The 25,112-nt window shown below is 39.9% G+C and overlaps 1 protein-coding gene across 1 annotated transcript in view; it reads right to left on the reverse strand.

The window, feature by feature from the left end:
- The window catches only part of LOC142380820 (protein kinase C-binding protein NELL1-like), a 298,110-nt gene that overhangs the window by 191,596 nt on the left and 81,402 nt on the right, over window positions 1-25,112 (reverse strand). Inside the window, exon 5 of the mRNA XM_075466741.1 lies at window positions 8,389-8,485. Within this exon, the coding sequence (XP_075322856.1) occupies window positions 8,389-8,485 (97 nt within the window). The remainder of the gene's footprint in view (window positions 1-8,388; window positions 8,486-25,112) is intronic.

Here is a 25,112-nt window from a genome sequence, read left to right on the forward strand (position 1 = left end):
ATAGCAAAGTTTTCCCTCCCTATCCTCTGTCTGGCCAGCAGAGCTGAGGTGCACTGAGCTGCATGTGTGAGTGAGCATCCATATAATAAAACATGGACGTTGAAAAATGTGACCCTATCTTGTGACATTGCATTTTGTGTGGTCTTAACAGGCATTATTTCACCAAGCAGCAGTCCTTTAGAGCAGGAAAAGGAAAACCTGGAGGAGTAGTAATTTGATTAGTTTTAAAAATAAAAGGGCTTATGACACCATACATGAGGCAGTGAGTTAGAACAGAACATTTAACTCATACAACTCACAAAGACAATTACTGATGTTTAGCAGTTAAGATGCTTGCTTTCACTGTCTTGTTTCTCCATATGACAATGGTTAGTTAGGCACCACCACATTTCGCAACAATCTAAAGAATAAAAAGCTGCACACAAAATCCCAAATGTGCATCTGAAGGCGTGACTGGTGAAGAGGTCAAGCAATTTGCATAATTGTCTGAAAGTATCAATCCATCTTCAGGATGCTGAGATTTTAAATTGAGACCAATAAGTCATATTTGTATTTTATCAGTCTACAGACATGAATCAGCTTTAGAAGATGCACGTATCTGCTAACATCCGATGCAGAACTTTGTAGTGAAGACAGTTTCTCTTCTGTTGACTGGCATGCGTGCAGGAGGTGCTGACAGTAAAAAAGTGCATCGTTAATTACCGAGGCTCTTTTTCTGTCAGCTCGTTTTATCTTTCTTCTAAGCAGTTCTCTTATAAACATTGTCTTCCAGACCTCAAAGTGTCCTATGCTATTTAAACTTGTACAGGCTTTGAGTCATAATATATACATAGCCTGACCTTTACTAATGATGACTGAACATGTCACGAGAACAAAAAGCTAATTAAGGTCTGACACCGAAGGGATAAAAAGTTATCCAACATCATCTCAAATCTTACGAGGTGTTCAAACTCTTGCACAGTGCTTTTTTTTCTTCTTTTTCCTCCAGAATAATACAAAACAAAAGAATGTATTACTCTCTTTCATAATGTAGAAAAGTATCCACCACCATCAGCTTCGTGCTTTTTGAAGATCAGTTTTTTCTCCTGCTACAGTTTCAGAAACATCATTATCTTATCAACAGCTGTGTTCAATTTAGCCAAGAGTGTGTACTTCAGAAATAAAAAAGGTGTAAATGTATAATATATAAAACGCCGCACACCAAGTCAACAGAAGGGAAAGTACTTAACATAGAGGCATAAATAAATGTTATGTAACAGCCTTTTAAGAGACTGTCAATCTCTCAGAATGGCAGGCTATCTCCAGAGGTGTGTGGCTCATAAATAGATACTACCTGACGACCACAAAGAAAAATCTCAGGGAAATAAATGCACCTTCTGTGATGGAAAACCAAGGTTTTAAAAAACCAAAATGTCTATACTGATGCACACCCGAGTGAGGAAATATCATTTCACCATCTTTTACAATGTAGTCACTGATATATAACATGTATGGGCATAAGAAATATGCCACCTCAAGCATGATGTGCAACACTGTACCTGCTTTGAGTGTATGTAAAATCCATTTACAGTGCATTTGGCCGGTCTGGATGCAAGCAACACCCCCCCACACCGAGAAAGAGAGAAAACAGCCTTGAAGCCAACAGGCTTGCAGCACAGATGGAGAACAAACGCACAGGCAGTGTGAGTGGTGGATGGCGAGGAAGAGATTGTCAGTGTCACTCAGAATGGAAATGAGGGTGTAGATCACAGATGTCTGTCCCACTGGTGTAATATAGGAGCCATGACTGCACATGTCCACGAGTGATAAGAAGGTAATTTCAAGTGAATTCAGAAAATATCTCTACCTCCCTCAATACACATACTACACACATTTTCTGTCTCAGACCATCTCAGAATGGCCCCGTTTCGAAATAATATCCATGTTTCCATGGGAAGACATGTTCAATTACACAGCTGTGCTTTAGGTGATGCACGGTACAGTAAGTGCTAGGACGGCGGTATTTTCCATTGTTCCATTACAGCCATTTGCAACTACACACCAGATTTGAAATAAGTGAAATAAGCGCTACCCTTCAGCATTAAAGCTTCATCAATATGTGTTGGTTTTTTTTTTTTTAATCCTCTGAATCAAAAGTCTACCTTTAATATTGCTGTTATGGGCTCTCCTGTAACGTGAGGCCGGGGTTAGAAAGTAGTTGATATTACAGTTCCATAAGTAAAATAGCAAGATCACTTAGCTGTAAACTTGCACAAAGAACACTGTAAAAACTTAAGGTGCTAGCCGCGACAGTCTTAAAAAATGGATTGTCCGGCCTCTGGCTGGACAGATGAAAGAGACTTTAATTCAATTGTACACTCCTGGAACTTAGCCAGGAGCCTTCTAACATAGCCTTCTGTTAGTTCATGGAGAGTATTTGTTGTTAAAGTGGGAGTTTGTAAGGCATTCAATAAGCCGCTGTTCCCCTTCTATTAGCAGTTATCAATGAACTCCTTCTTCAACTCTTTGTGGTTTCTGCAGCCTCTGTGTGCTCTCATACTGTGTGAACTTTGCGCCACGGTCTCTTGTTGCAATTCGGCGCCCAGCTTGTGTGATGGTGTAATTATGTAGATCACGAAGATTTGCATTTTCCCCAAAACATGAGCTATTTCTTGTTTTGTTAATGACTTTCACTCGCTCCACTGTTTCTAATTTTTCACCGGCAGGCTATTACCTTCGCTTTTGAGTGGTTAAAGGCCACTTTAGCTGTTTGAGAATTACAAGTAACAAGAGCTGCAGTCGTCATTCAGATTGATTTAAGGAGGATTCATGAATATTAACATCCTCATAAGATATGCAAATATGTAGATGTAGATGTGTTATTTTCTTATTTCTTACAGTTATTCCGGGGGGAAATTGCCCTTATAACAATAACAGACAACACAAGTTTGGCCAACGCTTTGTAGATGGGCAACACAGAGATGTTTACAATCTGGGATAAGGCTTATCCTTCTATCAGGAGTTTGATAACACAAAATGACCTTTTCATGTTCCAGCAGGATCTGAAGACTTAAACTCCACCTGCAGTTCATCCCACAGGAATAAACACTAATTATCATGTAAAAAGGGAGGTGAAAAACACAGAAAGAGAAAGAAAATTTCTTAAATACGATGCTGAAATCCACAATCTGCTAATTTGATACCGGTGGTCGCAAATTATTTGGCATAGAAACACCGAACTGTGTTTGTAATGGGTTGTCAAAAGTTTTAAAGGAAAATCTTTTCTCTTTTCTAACATTTTCTCTTGCATTTTGATGTAGCTAGAAGGCACAAAAATCTTTGCTTTGACAGACAACCTTAAAGGGAAAGTTATTTTTTTTTTTTTTTAAACCTGGACCTAATTTCAGGCATAAAATACGTTAATCTACTCACCGATAACAGTTTGGTGAAAGTCGAAAGAATACAGCCTCTAAATAAGGCATTATCTGTCTTTATTTAAACAATACTTTAAGACGAATGAACGCGTATTATTGTACTGTTAGCTCAGAGCTGCTGTGTTGTTGTTATTGGGGGCTATCGGGGGGCTTATCGGGGGCTTTCTACACACACGTCTACTGAGATGACGTCATCGACATGCGCTGCTGCATCAGCATCTTTACACAGAATTTGCGACTGCTGCTGCTAACATGGTTCGTTATTGCGTATTTCCAAATTGCCATGTTGCACAAAACTAGCAGTGGCAAACTCCGTGTAAAGATAGCCGACCGTCACAGAGCACGAAGTGAATGAGCTGTGCTGCAGCACCCCGCGTCGATGACGTCATCCCAGTAGACAGCCCCCCCCCAATAGCCCCCCAATAACAACAACACGGCAGCTCTGAGCTAACAGTGCAATAATACGCGTTCATTCATTCATTCGTCTTAAAGTATTGGTGACATAAAGACAGATAATGCCTTATTTAGAGGCTGTATTGTCTCTGCCCTGTTCTCTCCCGTTTTATGGATATAACCGGCTCTCGAGTGATCTAAATATCATCCGAAGGACGCTGACTTTTACCAAACTGTTATCGGTGAGTAGATGAACGTATTTAATGCCAGACATACTACATACTACCTTTGGAGGACTCGGACAGACTGAGGTTGTGGATATTTCCTGTGCTACACAAGGTTCACAGTGAACATGTTTACCATTTTTGACAACGACTGCTGGTCAAAAAGAAGATGAAATCTTGCATTAAAAGACCTTTTCCTGAAAATTCCAATTTTGACAGCAGAGAAACTTGCTGCTGTGTGCAGGTAATTTCATTTTATAAAGTTCATCCTATGACCTTTGCTACCATCTCCTCTCCTCAACTCCTAGGAGCTCTTATAGAGGCAAAATTCAAATGTGTCACCCAAATATTGAAAGTCTGCGGAAAATCTGGTACAGGTATGTGGAATAAAAACAGTTCCTGTGTTATTGTTGTCACTGGTCAAATGCGTTTTTGTGTCTATAAATAACCATGAGAATACTTTTGTTGTGAATTGGTGCAGTATAATAAAAAAACAATTGAACCGATTTGACTGGCCCAAGCACTCAAACCTGAGTGGGGGGGACACCTGATAAACACAAAGCAAAATAACAAGAGTCTAAACTTGGCAGTGGAGTAGGCTGCCAAAATGTTTTTGCTTCTTTTTATAAGAATTATTTGGTATCAAAGTGCCATCTGCAGGAATCAAATCAAAATATTTGAAAGCACAGCTCTTCAAACAATTCAAATATCTGCTTTGATGCTGATATTCTAATTCATACTAGAAGTTTCCTTTTGCCCATACCCCACTAAAACTCTTCAGTATTATGTAAAAGGATGCACTGTGCATGAGATTTAAGCTCTGAAGCTTCACACTGCCTCTGTATAATATGGTCAAGCTTTCCGTCATTGTCCATGTTAGATTTATTATTGTCCATTGGTGCATGAAACAAGGAGCTTATACAAAAGCACCAATTTCAAACGAGCTTGCAGTGTCCCTGAGGAGTCAGCAGTCTTGGCACAATGGAATCTAGATAAAGATAATTTATTACAGTTGCTGCCTCAGATGGAGAGACTCCCAGGAGAAGATGGTGAGAGGACAAAGAGTGTCTCAAGGAACTGCAAGGGCTCAAAATGTTTTATTTAAAGACCTAGTTAGCCCACCTTATCATTATCCCACTCCTGAGTCCTGAATAGATAGATTGCAACTGCTGCTTCACTTCAGCTCCCATCTCTTTCTGCAATGTAACTTCCAAGCGCTTGGCTATTTTTCTCTTTTTTATTTCCTCTTGCTTCTCAACAGTCTCTTAGCTTTAGACATGAGAAGCCATAAGCAGGCTCTACTTATCCCCTCATCTTTAACAGGTTAAGAAAAGCTTTAGTTGAGTCAGTGTGGTGAGAAAAGCAAAAAAAAAGACAGCCGTATAAAGTTGCTAGTGTGTTTCATCTCCATCTGCTACAGTTCATTTCTAACTCCCTTTTTGGGCGAGTGTTTGTACATGTGTGTCTTGGCCACTAAGCCACTATTTTCTGAGATTATGGACTTATGTATGTGCACAGATGAAAGAGTTTAGAGACCATTTCTTCATTATTTTGCTTTAGATATACTGCAGTATAGTCGGTATATTCTGTTGAGATACTCACTGTATCGTCATATGCAGTTTTAAACTACACCTTTATAATTTAAAGACTTGGATTTAAAATTCAAAGACGAGAAAATGAAGAACTATATATGACATTTTGTCTCCTTTTCCTAAAGTAGATATTAAACATATGGAAAGAGATGGAGGCAGAATGACAAAGAGTAAAGTATGAAGATTATGCACTTAAAGCCCTTAATAACTAAGCTCCATCATATCTTAAAGATCTCATAGTTGGACATTTTACAACAGGTTTACTTATGGAGTTTCTAAAGCAGAATGGGTGGCAGAGCCTTTGGTTAGCAGGCCCTTCTCTGTGGAACCAGCTGCCAGCTTGGGTTCAGGAAGCAGACATCCTCTCTACCTTTAAGAGTAGGCTTAAAACTTCCTTTTTTGATGCGATTTCCCACGATGCACCTCTCCTCACTCTGCTCTCTTTACTCCCCATGTACATATGATGTTATCGTTGTCATTAACATGTCTTTCTCTTTGTCAGCAGGTGTCCCTGGTCTGGTGTTATGGTGTTTATTGTCCCCTCTTTTCTGTCCTCTCAACCCCCAGCTGGTCCAGGCAGATGGCTGCCCTTCCTGGTTCTGGTTCTGAAGGAGGTTTCATCTTGTTAAAAGGGACTTTTCCTTTCCACTGTCACCTTGGGCACGCTCAGGATGGGGGATTGAAATGAAGAGATGCAATCTGCTGGTTTCCTTAGCTAGGCAACTTTTTTTTTTAAATTGGCTTTATGTGAATTGGACCAATTTGGAATTTACGGTAATTCATTTGATTGGATTCTGATTGGATTATAAAGATTTGGATTCTAAATGGCTTGAATTGGACTGCATCTTCAAAGTGCCTTAAGATGATATTTGTTGAATTGAATTAAAACGTGACTGACATGAACAGGGCTGTGTCTCAAGTTTCCAACAGAACTCTACTTACAAAGTAACACTGTGATACAGGAACTGGGCATCGGAACAAGGCAAAAGTTTCAGAGGTAACATTGTTATTCTAAGCAACGAGGACCTTCACAATGTCAAATCAAGCAAAGAAAGAAGGTCTTTAAGGGGGAAACTGCATGACATTTAAACGCTCTGTGGAAACTTGATCAGTTTTAGCTGAAGCAGGATCAGGCAGTAAACAATCAGGTGATCAATATCTGAAGACAGAGACAGAGATTTTGTAAAATAAACAATGCCAGAATCAACAGTGTCTAAATTACTTTGTCATTAGAAAGGGAAAATGAGATCAAACGCTTAGGTTGGGCTAAGACACAACAGCAATTCACAAGGAAAGATGGAAAAAGTCCCATATCCTGAAGAATAATAGTTATAGATTAATTGCATTAACTGTAACAGTTTCTAAAGCCACACTGAAACATGGTTGTGGGAATAAGGGGCACCTGCAACAAACAGCTCCAACCTTGACCACCAAACGTAGTACTACCTTCCTTCACTGATATATTACACCCTCTGGTTTCTATCCTTATGGAGAAAGATCTTAACTATAGCAGGATCATGAGCACCTCAAAGTTTTATAAGAACTACCTTAGGACCAAAGTTAAGAAGCTATTAGCAGCATCATTTATCAGGAGCTAGCAGCTGTGAAAGCAAGAAGAACAGAAATACCAAGATATTCAGGAATATTTTGAGCTAAAGTTTACATCTGTAAATAGAGACTTATTATTACATTAAAAATAAAGGCAAAATAGCAGCATCTTCACAGAGGTTCTCAGACTTGTCCGAGTAATAACCAATATTCTAACTGGTCTTTGCTCTCAAGGATCCAAGGAGGGAAGAAATGAGTTGGCGGATCATTTTAAAGGTTAAATATACAATTTTTCCAACAAGGAGAGATAATTGTCAACCTTACTCCGTTTTTTCTGAGATAGAGATATGAGTGAGCTGCTTAAAATGTTACAAATGCTTTGTTTGGGTGTGAGGTTTTTCTGGTGTATTGTGTCCAAGGTTGAACCTTTTAGCAACAGGTCCTTGATTCAAGGAGTTACAAGTGCATCTAACAGCTGATATACTGAGATGATATACTCTCCACATAAACGTGAGGGGAGAAGTTCCTCATTTCATGTCGCTTCTCTCATCATCCACACCCTCTGTTTTCTGCTGCCGAAGTGCACTTTTGGGGGCTCCCTGCTCACAGAGGGAAGGAAATACTCAAGACACCGAGGTGATAACAGGTAGGGAACCGGATGACAGAGCTGCGTCTTTAAGGACAAGAGTCTTCTTCTGGAGGAAGTAACATCCTGAAGCCTTGATGCACCGGAAGATGAAGAAGTAGTCAGACAGACGAAGAAAGAAAGAAAGAAAGAAAGAAAGACAGAGCTCTTTTGCAGCAGAAATAGTGCCAAAGCCTGGGGAGGAGGAATAATTTTCACCACAGCAGGGCCTTGTGGCTAATCAATATGTCACAATGAAAAACTAGGAGGCCCACTGATTGCATGGTGGGTGGGCAGGAGAACTATGAATAGTTGGTGATATCACGTCTCTTGCCTGCTGCGCGTGCATGCAAGATCCTGAGAAAATGAGCACCGATTAAGAATCGACAACACGACGATGGCCTTGGGAATAAGCCTTTCAAAGCTGCAGTTGAGCTTTGCGCAGCAGCTCTGAGCTCTCAGCGCTTCCGTTTTTGAATCTTGCTCTTGTCTTTCTTCCCCCTCCTGAAAATCTGTCCAATTATACCACACAATATTGAATATGAAGGCTGTTCAGTTCCATGGAGTGCGTGTGCGTGTGTAAAGAGTCTTACCTTGAACAGACCGTGCTTGTGGCTGTGCTGCCCGAGCCACACTCCGCTGCCTAAGGTGATCTCCATCTGAGGAGGGTCAATCACCCGCTCATAAATCCTGCCAACAACAAACCAGAGGAGAATGTTATGTTAAGGACACAGAAACAAACAGGATCCTCTTGTACTTCTCTGACAGGAACACTGATCCAATACAGCTGAACACCAGGATAAATCCAAGACGATATGTTCATGTCCGCCCCCTCCCACCTGGCCCCTGCTTTCATTGGGAGCAGAGAGTGTCGAGCAGAGGCTGCTCTCCTCAAGCATGACAGCCAGTCTCGCCCCACGGCACTCTAACATGGTATTGATATCTAGACCTGGGATGTATTTGGGATTAAACACTCAACTCCTGACACAGACACAAACAGACTTTGGCATTAGTGCACTAAACACCTTCAGTGTGATTCAGCAACATTATTTCCCACACTCAGGTGGCTCTTGAGAGGAAGTCAGAGAGCAATTTATCAGGTTTTCCCCGTCTCCTTCTACTGAATATACACCCATGCAGACACAATCACAGTAGAAAGGTTATATCTGTTAAACATAACATGTTTGCAGCAAATATTCACAATATTGTTAAAATTGACTTTGTTAAATGCTCTACTTTTCCACGATGGACACGATACATGACCTTAAGTGATCCAGGAATAGGGAGACCAAACAATTAGCCTGGGAAAGCAGGTGCAAGATTCACACACACACATTATTTGGCTTATTCAGAGAATATGACGAAGCATGTTGAACCTGCTCATGTCCAATCATATTCGGTCGACAATGAGTCCAACCTATGTGAAACAATGAGGCATATAAATACAAAATGTTACCGGAAATCGGGGCTCTGTCTGATGGATTTCCTGCGAGTGGTCTGTCATACTGGGTCCAGCGCTGATATACTCCATTTGTTACCACAAATAAAGACTTCATTTAACTTGAGATTACTCCGGTTTGTTCTTGAGCTTCCAATGAAAGAATCGAGCTAACAAAATGCCTTCTACCACATGGTAACTTTAAGAGGTGATCTTCTATCCATTATTAGTCATTATCCAAAACAAAACTTTTTAATAATGTTTGAGGCAGTGAATCTTAGCGCATAGAGGATAAAATTGAGATTTGAGCGACAGAAGTGAGCAGCTGGGTAGATGATTGGTCTTGATTTATGCCTGTGGAGGTCAAATGCAAATGAAAAACAGTCTTTTTTCCTTTGGATTATACTTAAGGCTCTGTTAAGCATAATTTTTTATCATTAACGCAGAGTGAAATGCTTGTAATGTCAAAAGTACTGCTAAACAGGACTGCGGTCAATATGAAACCCCCAGAATGGTTAAAAAGACTACTCGTGAGATAATATATTTAGTAACTGAACTGCAAGGCTGGAACATTCTTAAATTCTAGGGAAACAAATATCGAGGCTTCGATTTCTGCCAATGTCTGAATAACATCTGATACTGGTACAAAGTACACCAATCAGCCACAACAATAACATCACTAATAGGTAAAGTGAGTAAAAAGGGCTTCAACTGGAGAAAACCTGCATCCTGGCATTCACATGGATGTTACTTTGACACTTGTCACCTACATAAACATTTCTGCCCATCTGTCACACCGCAACCCACATGGCTACAGCACCCACTTTCAGTAAAAGGTGTGGTGTTTCCGACAGCCTGCGAGGGGCTTCTGTTTTCATTGTTAGAAGGGTGCTGAAAGCTGCGTCTGACAGGTACTCAATAAGATAGGAAAATAACCTGAAACTGCATATTCGGGCGGTGCTACAGTAATAGTACGTTCACATAATAATAGGAAAAAATAGATAAATAAAACTATAATATTGTATATACTGTATAATTACATATGTATAGTGTAAGTAAGACCAATATCAGACTTGAAGTGTATGTAAATACAGTCAAATTCCTAATAAAGCTGCTCTCATTCACATATTTCTCTGTTTCTTTTGCCACACGGCTAACAGTCAGTAATTGTGACTGAAAATCAACTCATTAAGACTTTGTGTCAACTCGCGGCCACTTTAAAGTATTTCCAGACTGTCGCTCTGACGTAATAAAAAGCTGATTTTACGACCCAAACATCATCTGACAAAATCCAGCTATAATTGAATGCATGATTTTCTCCCACAGTTAAAGTCAGAAGCGGCAGAAAATGTTTAGTGTTTTCTCTCACAGTCCGCCACTGCTGTGGAGTGGAAACCTCACACATGTTCTGTGATCTTTCACACCTACTAAGGAGTATCAGGAGTCCAGGGTGGCAACTCTCAGCTCAAGAGGTGGTGATGTGGTTTTAAGTCAAAATATAGTACAAAGCTCATATCCATCAAAGTAAATATGCTGATCTAAATATGTATAAATATTTAGAGTAAAGCAAGATAAATAAAAAGACTTTGCATGTGCATGCACATATTTTGCCCTCAGCTTATTCCAATGTGTGAGTGCAATATTGCCTCCGTGCTGTTAATGCTCGAGCTGTCAGATTTCCCACCTGCTGGGTGAGCTGTCACTGCAGTAGACAATGCAGAGGTCATGTGACGACACCTTCTTTTGTCTCCCAAACACCCACTACCCCACGCCAGCCCAGCCCAGCCCAGCCCAGCCCCCCTCCTCTCAACCTTTGTCTTTGCTTCCTTCACCTTTGCTGCAGAACAAGAGCAAAGCAGTGATGAAAACTGCAAGTTTTAGAAAAGGAAAATTGGTCTTCGCCGTGCCACTTTGGAATAGTGACGTGCTGTAAATGCAATAAATTCAAATAACGCTGAGGAGCTTTTAAATCTATCTTCATTTCAAGATGACTGAATGCAGTTATGTAAGGTTTTACTTTTTTTTTTTTAAAAAGGTTCAAATTCATGGCAGAACACTTATTCAATGATGTTAAAAAAGGCTTTCTGCGGTTTTCTTCACTCTTAGGAAGCTCTCACTAAATATCCACCTCTAGATTTGCTGTAACAAAACAAAGAGACATCTCATATCAGCCCTTCTGTATGTACTTTTATCTGGCCGATATGTGCCACACTAATTTTTCTTTTAGCCATCAGAGCTGTGCTGAAAACTGAGGATGTCCTCTGAGGATATAAACAAAAAGACAAGACATGCTTTAAGTGTGACATTGTCACTAAAGAGGGAGAAAACTTGAGATTAAAACACTTTCGGGTTTTTTTTGGGCTCATCTTTAAACAGATGTTATTGTGCTCATCTGATGCTGCCCCTTGAATTCAGGAACCTAAACAGTTCTATTAAAATAAACTTTACAGCCATGATCAGTAACTACAGGCATCTCCAAATCAACCAGGACCGAAATCTACCCTTAGCGGCTGTGTAACATATTCGACATGAAAAGTTAATCAATTTCAGCTTGTTGGACGTGGAATAGTCTGAGGGGAGAACATCATACAGTGAAGCCACACGAACCAGGCCCATCACTTCATCCATAACCAGTGAACTGGGTCAGCACTGCTCCACTTTCACTCTGCTCCTCTTAACCTTTATCATTGTCTATGTGTATGCGAGCGTTGGAGAGAGACCCACATCCAGATACAAAAGTATGCAGGTGTGGGGCTGCTCGCCATCACTCATGTGAATGCAGAGACCAAAGCAAAGAGGAAAAATCCTGAGCTGTGGAGAGCAGTGCCGAATGGCCAGCTGGAGATGTGGTATGACTGTGTGGCAGCCAGTATAAATCCACATCTTCCTACACGGTACATATTTCTGTTGACAGGCCATTACAGTACAACCTGCGAGGCCGTCTCGTTTGCACCAATTTACTGACTGAATTGAAATGAAAAAAATAATAAAAAAAACATTTATTTCAGACTCAGTAAACCAACTGGTCGCTTTCTAACTTCGCCTTTAAGCCACAGACAAGAGCAAAAAGGAGAAAAACAGAAAATCCGAACATAAAAGCACAAACATCTTTAAAAGTTAGACACAATTTATTCAGGTATTTTGGCAGTCATAAGACCTTCCCTTCAAAAATCACTGCCTGATTATTTGCCCTGCCAATATCTGTCAGTCACAATAAAGTCCAGATCCGTTTCAATTTTCCACTAGTTGAGCTTGAGACATTTTGTCATGTTTGTCTTTTCTCTGGCAAAAAGAAAGTCAGAAATCTGGAGAAGTCTGTGCTTCTCTTTTGAATCACTTGCCTCACCATGGCACAAAATTCTCACAGCTCTCAGCTCACCCACTGCCAAAGGCACAGGCTGGGATATGCCACATCACTGGAGGCAGGTAACAGATTATAGTTACTGTAGCAGTTTGGACAGGCAGCTAAACAGAGCGCCTCGTATGGTGTAAGATGTTCAAAAAGGGTCTGTTTCTTAGGGCGTTTTAAGAGACTTTAAAGGTGGGGTAGGGGATCTTTTTCTGGAACATTTTTTTACATATTGCTTGAAATACTCTTCACACCACCATTGCAACCAATTAATTAAAAGTTTTGACACAAATATGAAAAGTTTTAGTGGCCTCTAGAACGTACAATCTAGGAAAAACACTATCCATTCATACTGAACGGACCGTTAACGATGATGGGATTCTGATGCGTCTATCAAACTGCAATCTGCTCCTCCCTCCCCCTCCTTCCCCCTGTGCGCGTACCCTGCTCCGTGAACGAATTACGTGTCCAGAAGCTTGGCAGGAAGCTAAACTAGAGCCAGCTTGGCTAGCACCTAGCATTATTAAACGTATAGTTAGCATATACTAAATACTAAATATTAAATACGGCAACGATCGATGCTTGCTGTCAGAACAGTGCTCGTGCACGTTCATGTACTCTAGAGGCGTGCCTTCGGGGGGAAAGTGAAGAAAAGGGTTGGGACTTTTTACCTGTGTATTTTCAAAATGCAGCTTCGCTGGACTCAAAATCCAGGATCTCCTACCCTACCTTTAACTCATTTCATGATATAAAAAATTTAAAGCAACATCACATTAAAGAATTTTAAAAAAAGAACAAAAGATGTTGATTAAAAACACATTTACAATAAAATATTACATGAAAATACTGTACTTTGCATTGTACTTGTCAGATAAAACAGAAGCTCCATGTGCCATCACTAAGGCTGCGGCTACACGAAAACGTTTTTCACTGTAAACGGTACTTTTTCTTATCGTTTCGTTGTCGCGGCCACACGTAGCCGGCGTTCCCACTACCCCAAAACGATAGTTTTTGAGAACGGGTTCCAGAGTGGGAAAGTTTGAAAACGGCCTTGTTTCGTTTCCATTGTTACAGCTAAAACGTTTTTGCGTCAGTCAAACGTTGACGCTGTGAGCCAATTTTAACACTTCTCTATTGTCTCACAGCGTGGCGTGACACAGTGGCGTGTGTACTGCATCGTTTCATCGTTTTCATCCGTTTTCGTCTGGACCTGAGTCTTTACAGCAGCGCATTGCCGTGTGGTTGCAAGAATTTTCGTACCCGTTTTAAAAAAAAAACTCGTTTCGTTTTCGTGTAGCCGTAGCCTAAGAAAATGCTTGATTGGACTACGCTAGTTTGAACTAATGGCTGAACCTGAATTTTCAACACAATACTGTGTTAAAGCACAAGTGTAGTAGAAAATCCAAAATGCGCACAGCCTGACACTGGATGCATACAGTATGTGCAAAAGACTAAAGTGAAATTATATCAGGAGCAAAATGTGCAAGATTTACTGTAAGTAAACCTTTGTGAATGCAAATTCTGACCCACTAATTCTAATCTGCTCATAATAATTGGCCTGAATCTCTGTTAAAGACAATTTACCGTGACTGGATGTAAATTTCAGCTCATTTACATGGTAATTTCTACTCTGTTGTAGAGAGAGGCCTACTGTTCAGCACTTATGGAAAGGTATTGCTTTGTTGCTGTACTTCTCAATGTGTCTGCCTGTGTCCAATTACAATAACTGAAGCAGATTTTAAACAATCTGAATTACGATGGATCTATTGTAATGAGATAAGAATCAGTTTATCAAATCTCAAGTTTAATCCATCTAGAAGTAAGAATGCAATAAATATTTCTATAAAAAGTCAGATATTCAAACAGTTTAAGGAGTTCAGGCATTTGTTTTTTCTATATTTTCAAAGTACACTCCCCCGTTTGTTCTGTTCCAGCCTTTGTAAATGCCTCGACTCTTCCCACCTGTGCTTCATTAGCATTCAGTCTTATGTGTGTCTATACTGTGTAGTCTTGTAGCTTCCTCTCTCCTGTTTAGTTTGATACCCCGTTTTACCTTTCCTGTTCACTGACCTGCATTAAAAGCAACATTAGAGAAGTTTATGAACCTTAAAACTTTGTGCTCACATGACAATTTTGTGGGCTTTTGATGGCGTCTTTGTGATGTCTTTCTAAGTCTGAACATGTGCAGGGCGAACGCACAGATACGTTTTTATGACACTGGAGTTACAGCTCACAACTGTAGGGGGAGCCAAAGAGTTCTCTAGTGCTCCTTTAATATCAATTTACGATCAAGTTTTCATCTTTTCGTGCTCTACCTTTCTGCAAAAGTATGTTTATTTGTGAGTTTCCTCCCAAATACAATACACTCAAAAGGCCCTTTTCCATTAGGTAGAACCTATCAACCGATACTTTGTTTTGTACTATCTCAGCAGAGGTTCCAAGCGAGCTGAGCACACTGAAAGGTGATGTAGAATCCCCGCAGAGCACAAATAATTCAAATCCTCACCAAATGGGCTTAACGACATCATGTGTGCAGCAGCATTGTACACAGTGGCACGCTCTTTAAATCCATGCACACACTTTACAAACATGTAAGAACAGATTTTAAAGGATAAGACATGGATGTGTCATCTGAGTACATGGACACATAATCATCGTGCTTTACTTATTAATCTACGAGCATGTTTATAAACCCACATGACATATTTACACATATTTTCACCACAAGTTCACTCTAAAAGAATATCCAACCACTTTGTTTTATGTTTTCAAAGTCTGTTTCACACTCGCATAGTCAAACAACCACTCAACACACAAACTCACAGAAGTTGTGCGTCCCGTCTGTACGAGTGCACCTTCATGATGTAATAATTTGATTAGCAGGTGACCAACGCTCATCTGAGGAGGAAATTCAAGTACAAAAGTGATTGAGTCAAGTCAAACTGTACCTTGTTATGGTGAAATGCCATAAAGACGGCTGGCACATACTTAGTAGTACATCACGATATCCATAGCATGCTTGTGGTAAAGATATAAATTAAGCTGAAATAACATGAAAATTTAACTTGATCCATTTTTTCCCCATTCTCCAACTCCCCACCAGGTTTCATGACATTTGGTGAGTAGGTTTCACACAATTATGCTAAACACACAGGCAATTATCCCTCAAACCTCAAACCCTGCTCATTATGGTCATCATATTTCCTGCTCGAGTCTTTAGAGGTGTTCAATTAAGTAAACGTCACAGTATAAATCATTTTCTCGCCGTACCAGTTAAATTCAATGCTCAGCACACATATTCTGACTGCTGAGTGCTGGTGATTTAATTTAATTTACCAAAACTTGCTTGTATAGTTAATACTGCCTTTTTACTTTATCAAACATGTTAAGAATCAACAGTCATTCCTTGATTATCAAAATCTCAGTTCAGAAGCTGCATCTGTTTCCTTCTTTTTTCTTTTGTGAATACAGATAAGTGAAAAGACTCCAGAAAGAGAGAAGAATGTGGAAAAAGTGAGCTTTACCACCTTGGTAATGTACACTTTTCTTTTGAAAACTTTTTCCAAACGATAGGGAAAGCTTGAATTTCTTTTTCCTCGACAAGAATAGTCTTCCTCAGACCGTGCCAAGTTTAAGCATATGTGAGATTCTCATGTTACGCTTCACAGCTTCAGGAAGTCCATTTCTTAGCAGAGAGACGAATTATACTAGTCTGACATGCAAAATAGAATATGGCATTTGATCAATGAAGTGGAGAGTGCAGGGCTCTTTGTGTCCTTTCAGTAATTCTTCCACAGAACAATCACAGAGAAAGCGAATACTAAATTCATCTATAATCCACAGAAAAGCGAAGAGGACTCATCTGATGGAACAACACTGTGCTGGTGTTCTGTTTTACCTCAGTCATGTCTCAACTTCAGAGCAGGCACTGCTGTATTCAAGCAGCTGTCAGTGCAGCTCTGCAGCATCCACCTCTAAAAAGGGCATCTGTCAGTCTCTCACATGCTACTTGAGTGTTGCAGAGAAGCTGAGCTGAACTGAACCAGCTCAGCTCAGAGTGGAGCTTTACCACCCACAGCAGCTGAGAGACGCTGGCTTTATGCTCCAAGATGGCAGACAGTGATTTTAGTAAACACTTCCATTCACAGTTCAGCCAAAATCCAGTAAACTAAAAGAATATGGGCACAAATTGCCCACACGTACAATTTAAAATAAATATGGTCAAGACAACGTGCCTTCAACAAGGTATTAATTTCATAAACTATGCTGTCAATATGCCATGCTGAAAAAAACAGAAAGAAAGGAAAGCCAGCCGACCAGAACTAGAGCATCCAAGGCAAAAAAACTGCCGCCATGAAACTAGAACATATCCTAATAAGATGGCAGATGTATCATTTTTAATGGATAAACCGACCCAAATTCCTTTACCCCAAGGTTGCTGCCAGGGATATGACTGGTTTTACCTGACGTATGTAGATGAAAATAGTGTCTAGTCTGGTTTCGTCACCCAATTCCCAACACAACACTACGCCTGCTTCCACACTATGTCAGATATCTGTAATTACTTCACCTCAACAATGACCTTATCTGTTAATAGAAGTTCCTGTCCTTTTCTGATAAGGCACGACTACTGTAACTGCAGATATACTCCTAAAAAAAAAAAAAAGAGATAGAAGATGGAGCGTAGGGTAAGATTACAATGTGCATGCATGTCCCCTGGGTCTCCTTGGTGCATGGAGCCCCTCCTGCCTGCCACATGGGCCCCGAGCTAGACCGCAGGAGGTGGGTTGGACCCTGCTGAGCTCAAAAGAGAAAGGCAACAGTAATGACACACTTCATCACACCTGAAACAAGGAAACCACTGGGTGGCCTAACTATTTGTTCCTGAAAAAGTCCAACACTTGGACAATGAGGTCATGGAAACTCAGACGGGTTAATGACACCCGTCTCTGTGTCAGTGGATATATTCATTACTTAACTAGACGATTATCAAACTATTGACCAGGTATGACAGTAATAGTGCCTAATGCTAAGCGTAAATAAAAAGAAATGAAGCACACTAAAAAACTATTGATCCCCTGGTGCCCCAGTGGTCTTCTAAGAGGAATACTACATAATTTCCTGAACCCTAGGTCACCTCATCGTTGAGCAAAGATGACACAAGCTTCTGGCTGTAAAAACTGTTGTGGCTACAATAGACTTCCATTTAAAACATTAAACTCTGTTGGTGTTGGTTGTCAGCGTGGTCGACGCTACACAGATGGAAAAGGATTGCCATAATCTACTAGAAGTTGGGCCTAAAAGAGATGCATTTTGACCTATAAGGTTCAAATAACACTAGTAAAAAAGAAAAACGCTTTCAAGCTTCACCTCATTCAAATATGGTCATCTCTGGTGAACTCGCAATTCATAAAATCAATGGGTGACAACATGAGTGCACATCTTTTAGAATCTTTGGGTCAAGCAGATCGAAAGACTCCAACTAATGATCATACACTGTAAAACACATTTGAGGCTTAGGTTCAGCAAATCGGCCCTCAACATCTTGATCTACTCAAACTATTGAAAGGGTTTGTCAATGATTTAGTTATTACTCTAAATGTGGCCTTAATTCACAAAATAGATATCAGACTCACAAACACTTCAACCACTCACTAAAATGTTTACGGAGTCATAAATCAAATGAGAAATTGTGTTTTTCGCCCAAAAACCTGCATCTGTTTTGCAACAACAAAGGCCATTCTGCTGTATGTAGAATTGAGCAGGTGTGTTTGGATACTCAGCATCTCCATACTAACCGTAGGAGGTTCAGGCTGAGAAAGGAAAATAATGGTTGCTGGCTGCTGCATGAAGGTAGGATTTCAATTTTCATTGTAAAGTCCAGTAAGAAGGTAGAAGTTTGTCTGTGCAGCCTTACTCATACGAGGAGCACGCAACAGAAAATCAAATGAAAAAAAGCCTTTACATCCCCACCACTTCATTGACATTTAAAATTGTCCTTCATTTGGCTGCCTAGTGCAGCAGGAGTAATTACTCAGAGGCCTGCGTGAGCTGCTGCACTGAAAGGAAACCCACCCATTGATCTAAATGTGGGTTATTTTGCTGGAGTCACCCCATTGATTTGAGTCCCAAAGGCCACATATTTCCTCTGTGGTTTCATTGTTTGTCCTGTGAGGCTGTTACATTACAACCATCCAGCACTTTCCCGTTAAAAATACCAACTTTATCTCAAGCCCAGACCTTGGCGAGGCCAACAGACAGCATCATGCAGCATTACCAACTTGATTTAAACTCATTATCTTTGTGCCAAACCTTTCTCTTGGCAGGGGCGTCAATGATCAAGTAATGAAGTAACGAATGGCTGCTGCTCGACTGAGCAGCGCTGGCACTGCCCTTCACAGGAAATTAAATTGTTACACAGGAATTCCTTATTTTGAGTAACATTTCTAGTTTTTTTTTATGCACGATTAGCTACAACCTATGTCGCCAAGTTTAAAACCATTGAATTAAAACAGATATAATGGGATTGCAAAAAACCCCATGGAAACCCATCATTAAAAAAAAAAAAAGGAATCAGAACGATGGACAGAGAGCAAGCACATTATCAGATGAAGTTCATCCTCTTTGCAGCTCTATCATTAATCTAATGTACCATTCCATTACAACAGCCTTTTTTCTCATTGTAATGATAGTTTTCGCCAGGCTGATGAGCTGCTTAGCAGGTAGGAAAAAATAATATACCTTCCAGCTCACTGGTTACTTTAATGAGCAAAGTAAGAACGTCATTTTCTGGCTGCTGGACACAAAAGCAGTCGTATCATTATGTGATCTTTAAGGTGGAGAGCTCTCAATGTCTCCATTCCTTCATTAGCCGAGTGTGTAATGAAACAGACAACATTTCATAGCTCGCATCCAACGACACACTTGATCATGGAAGCGCAAGGATTTTAAATGGGTCTGTTATCAGCAACCATACGCAATGTTGATTTTCATAATACAGAAGCTTCAGAAGAGCTGCATGAGATCAAATGAATTGCAGATAATTGTAAGGCTCACTGAGCCATCAGCTAACCTCTCAACCTCTAAGTGCATATTAACAGAATTGTGGATATGTGAACCGGTAACATGAGAAGGAAGAATAAATAAACAATGAAAAAGAACGAACATTGAACTAATAACTGAACCAAAAAGAGAACAACGCTCCACAGATTAGATCAAATGGAGCAGGCACAAGTGGTCGGAGACGTTTAAATATCGTGAACAGCACAGTATCTCATATATAACTTTAATATGAAAATTGAATGCAGCTGCAATCATCATTTTCATTAACTCATTCATCAAACTTGTTTCTTTTCTCCAGAAACATACAGAAAGCCAAATGTAAAGTGATGGTAACAAGTGTCCATATCAAGTTCCAAAACCTTAATCTGAAACCTCAGATTTCTTGTTTTGTGCAAGCAACTTCCCAAAATCCAAGATACTCACAGCCTACTGCAATGCAAAACAGGGCAAAAGCTGTAACAATACGAGAAAATTAAACAAATGGATAACAAAAAAAGGTTTTGCTTGATAAACGACTTGTAAAGGTTTATTAAAACTGACCGCAGTGGGTTTTGTTGTGGTTGGCTGTGATAAGAATCTGTAGGCTCATCTTAATTGTCTAATTTAATCCTTTATGTCTCCCTGCACCTCCATCCTCCTGCTCATGACCCGGAAATCTTTTTTGCAGCCAGATACTATGAAGGATGGCACAATTCCAGTAATAAAAGATCACATGTGAATTTAATTGGCATCTGTTAAGAATTACACCGTGAAGCAAGAACGTCTCGTCTTTGTTAAATTCCTATCAGCATGTCTCCTATCTCCTCGTCTATGTCCTCGCCTCCTCTGCTCTTATCTCTGGTGGGATGGGACATACAAAGGTATAAAATAAAGAAGCTGAGTGGAGACAATGAGAGCTTGTGAAATGGGATAAGAGGGGTGTCTGGTTGATATACTTTGCTTAGGAACCCTCCTAACCGAGTGAAATGACCCGGAGGTATGTAGGCTGCATTAATGATAAGAGCTGTTCGAATCCTCCAACTGCTCAGGAAAGGAGCTCCAATACTTCCTTTAAGATCTCCTTTAGCATCGGATACAGGAGAATATTTTTTATGAAAGAAAGATGACAGTTCCATCCTAAAATTCCTTGCGGCTGAAACTTTTACACAAACGCTCCATTATTGACAACCACTTGTAATAACTATGATCTGTGTGGATGAATACGACGGCAAGAGAGTGAGCCGCCTGTGACAATACAATCTTTCACTTTTATGATAGTATTAATAATAATTGTAATAATAAAGCAATATTCTGTATTTTCTCTAATATATGAGATAACCTTTGTGTAACAATGTGACTAGATTACAGAAGAATATTGAAGAATATTAATTGAACATTTGTAGTTTCAGTGCTTCTCCTCCACAGGTACGTTAACCAAAAGGATTGTCTTTAAAGGGCTGTATAAATAAAGTACATTTACATTTAAGTTACAGCCTTCATTTGTTCCATTTTCTCAATTTAACTTCATGTTTTGACTGCAACTGCAACACCTATAGAATAGAATAGAATAGAAATAGAAAAATACTTTATTTATCCCCCAATGGGGGAAATTCAACTTTGTCAAGTAGCTCAACATTTTTTTTAAATATTTACAATGATTGAATTAACCACAATAAAACAACATTAATAATACTACTACTAACTAAATAGTTACTAATAGTTACTCCAGTTTATTATCCAGCACCACCCCCAGGTATTTGCAGGTCTGAACAGTCTCTATCTCCCCTCCATCAATGCAGACTGACTGGTATGGGGTTTTAGAGCTCCTGAAGTCCACCACCAGCTCTTTGGTTTTGGTGGTGTTCAGGAGCAAACAGTTCTTTTGTGTACAGGGTGAAAAGAAAAGGAGCCAAAACAGTACCCTGCGGAGCCCCAGTACTGCATTCCAGTGTTCCAGAAACACATTTCCCCATCCTGACATACTGTGGTCTGGCAGACAAATAGTCTATAATCCATGATGTCAGGGAGGGGGCCACACCCATACCGAGCAGCTTGTCTTTCAGTATGGGAGGCTGTAAATACCTATGGTAATTACACATCATTCATACATGCATATATCACTGATGTGACTGATTTTCACATCTAATTATTCAAAACTTTCATTTTGGGTCCTGCTTTGATTTGATTAATTAAATATCCTTTCTTAACTTCTTCTCAGGACTTTTTCTTTTTCCTGTAGCCACTTAAGTCAGGTCAAAACTGATCGATAACTAATCCAAATATTTCAATCATCTTCAAATGCCACCTTTATCTGATCAGACAGTGAAGATATTAAACAGTGAATACGTCTTGCCAACAGCCATCAACAGAGTTTGCTGTCTCTGAGGGGCTAAATGGACCATTCTTTATCACATCTAAAGTACAATGAAGCAGGAAGAAAAACAGGGAGAGTTAAAAATAATTCACAAGATTTTTAGAGCACGTCTTCTCACTATAACTGAGACTAGACAGCTGCATTGTGATATCGGAAAATGTGTCTAGAGTAGTAGCGAGTAGGAGTGAGTTTGACAGGGAAAATATGTGTAAAACAAAAAACACTGGCTGCTGGCAGTTTATACTGATAAAAAAACATGGGACTTTTGGGTTTTAACTGTGTCATAAACGTTATTGTCCTTGAACGATTTAAAGGATTTAATATTCCTGGTTAATTCAGTCCTAGTAAAGGCTTCTAGATTTGCAGGATCTCATGCTGAACCTGATCCTGCTCCTCAAACCATGGCTGAACACTATTATCCACTGCTTTGTATCAGTAATTAAAAAACAGGTACTTTCAGGCCTGAAATGTAATCCGAGTGCAGACACAGTCGCCCATGCTCTAATAATTCTATACAAAATACACACAAGAAAAATGGGCGAATGATGCAGAAAGGGCATCATTTTCTGGTGCCAACTGTTCATATTACATTGTAAATTATATATATTATACATTTGTGGAACAGCCTTCCTGAAGACAGAAATATTCATTATTTTAAAGCCCGATTGGCTTCACACATTTGGTCTTGTTTTAACTGTTTACTTACTTTTTTACAACATTCAAAGTATTTTAGTTGAACTGTTTTAGTTCTATTTTATGCGTTGTTATCTTTTTAATTTTATCCCTATTTTTTGACAGCGCTTCCTCAGTTCAGTTTTATATTGTGGGCTTGAAATGATGCCCTGTGTGTGGGTGTGTTTGTGTGCATTTGTGTGTGTGTGTGTGTGTGTGTGTGTGTGTGTGTGTGTGTGTGTGTGTGTGTGTGTGTGTGTGTGTGTGTGTGTGTGTGTGAGAGAGAGAGTGAGACTGATACAAAGGTACTTTTATCAGCTTGGCTGTGTTGTTGTTTTGGTTTCTGAGTCTTAGGCGAGTTGGGCAGGCTTCCCAGGGGCCCTGGGCGGAGTCTGGATTGCTCCTGCTGTGACACCTGCTTCCCATCTGCCCTCATCAGTTGGTCCTTATAGGAGCTGCAGGAGTAAACACCCTTTTCCGGATTGTCTCACAACCCTTGTGGTAATCAGGCCGACTCCAGTGCGTTATCTCATTGCGACTTTTTTCGTATTCTCACATTGCCTTTGCTTCCCAGCGTTCGCCTCCCTCGACCATTCCCCGTGCTCTGGCTTCCTCGTACCTGTATCATCATCCCTGGTTGGATTCTGTTTGTCTGCCTTCGCCACTTACCTGCCTGCTCGCACCCGCCACCAACTCAGGACCTTACACCACAGCTAGCATCCCCCCTCCTACCAGGAGAGTAGCTTTTACTCACTGTGACTACTTGAATGTACTTGCAATTTTGCACAATCATCACCAACCACCTTACTGCTGACTGCTGCACAAAGACAGCTAATGTAGCGCACTACTGCACATTTATGTACATAGGTTATATTTCTATATTTTTTATTTCTATATTTCTATTTTATTTAAGAATACCCTGTTATAACATTGTTGTTGCATGCTTATTTTATCTTGTCTTTTATTATATTTGGACATCCAGTACGGGCAGCAAAGCAAAGAATTTCATTGTACAGGGAAACACGTTTCTAACTGCACACATGACAATAAACCTTCTCACCTTTGTCCCTCGGGTTCTGTGTCTGCATCAGAGTCTGTGCTCTCAGACGGCTAGTTCGCTAGCCATGACACATACATGAAGTTTGATCGATTAATTGACTGATGTTAGACACCACAAATCAAATGCATAAAGAAAATACTAGCTCCAAATCTAATACAATTTGTCATCTTTTACCTATTGGGTAAAATTAACCTAAACCTAATATAATATTCCTACCTTTTAAACCTTATTAACAAAGGGATAATGCAGGTGGAACAGCTGAAAACTTGAAAGCAACATTCAGACAGTTTAAAATTCTGTGACATGTCTTCTGAAGACTCTGTCCTGAGCAATGCGTTGGTTAGCTCTGACTTTCTTTAATCATGGAATAATAGGTCGTAAACTTTGGTATAATTTTCAGTTTCAGTCTCCATGCGTTGAATTTGAACTTGGAGTTCGTAATTACAGAGTTGCTAATAGCACTGTGGTTCTTTTCAGTGAACCAGAACATTTGACTCTGCTCATCAAAAATCTCTCACTTTAAATTATAACTCATTGCGATTTATTCGCATGTATGGCAGCATACATAATACTGTCCAGCCTCCGTTTGTGATCTCAAATGGATTGACTCTCAGTGTTGAGAAGTATAGCGGGGCAGGGTATGCAGCCAGTGGCCAATTGTGAGGCAGATCATAACAGACAAGGTTGTTTTAACACATGTAGTCCACCGCTGGTAAGCTCTGGCTTTTACGTGGCTATTTCAGGCCAGGCGCCAGGCTAAATGAGGACTTTCTGTGTATGTCACGGCATTCATTCAGACACTTCATCATAGCTAATGGAGCTGCATCAATAAATCTGTCTTCAAATCCCTTAACTTGAATAAGAAGAAATAAAGAAACCTGTCAACGGTCAAAACACTTGTTAAGCATGGCTACCACTAAGCCTCAGTCAGACTAAGACTTGACTTCTAAGTGAAAATGTAATTCAATTGGACTACTTCAAGCCAGGAGGGCTATCACACTTTGATGGAAAAGTATGAACACTCCTTCACAGGAATGTGGATAAAGGAACTTTCAAGCGTTTTTTTATTGGAAAGATTAACATACATTGCTAAAGGGCAGGAGAAAGGACTTTGACAAGCTCCGGGAGCTGCTGCTAAGTCATTTGTTAAAGCAATTATTCATTTGTTTATGATGGTGCAAATGTGTGTCTGAGTGCATGGAGCGCACGTTAGTGTTGAAAAAAAAAAAAAGAATGAAAATGACAATAAACAATTTTAAAAAAGAAAAGAAAAATGAAAGCATAAATCGTGGTGTAATTGTTGCTCAGCTTTTTCATCAGTGAAGCTTGTCACTGATGAATGGATGTTTGAGAAAAGTAAACGCACAAACTACTGTACCCTAA

The sequence above is a fragment of the Odontesthes bonariensis genome, chromosome 1, assembly GCF_027942865.1.
Source record: "Odontesthes bonariensis isolate fOdoBon6 chromosome 1, fOdoBon6.hap1, whole genome shotgun sequence".
Taxonomy (NCBI): domain Eukaryota; kingdom Metazoa; phylum Chordata; class Actinopteri; order Atheriniformes; family Atherinopsidae; genus Odontesthes; species Odontesthes bonariensis.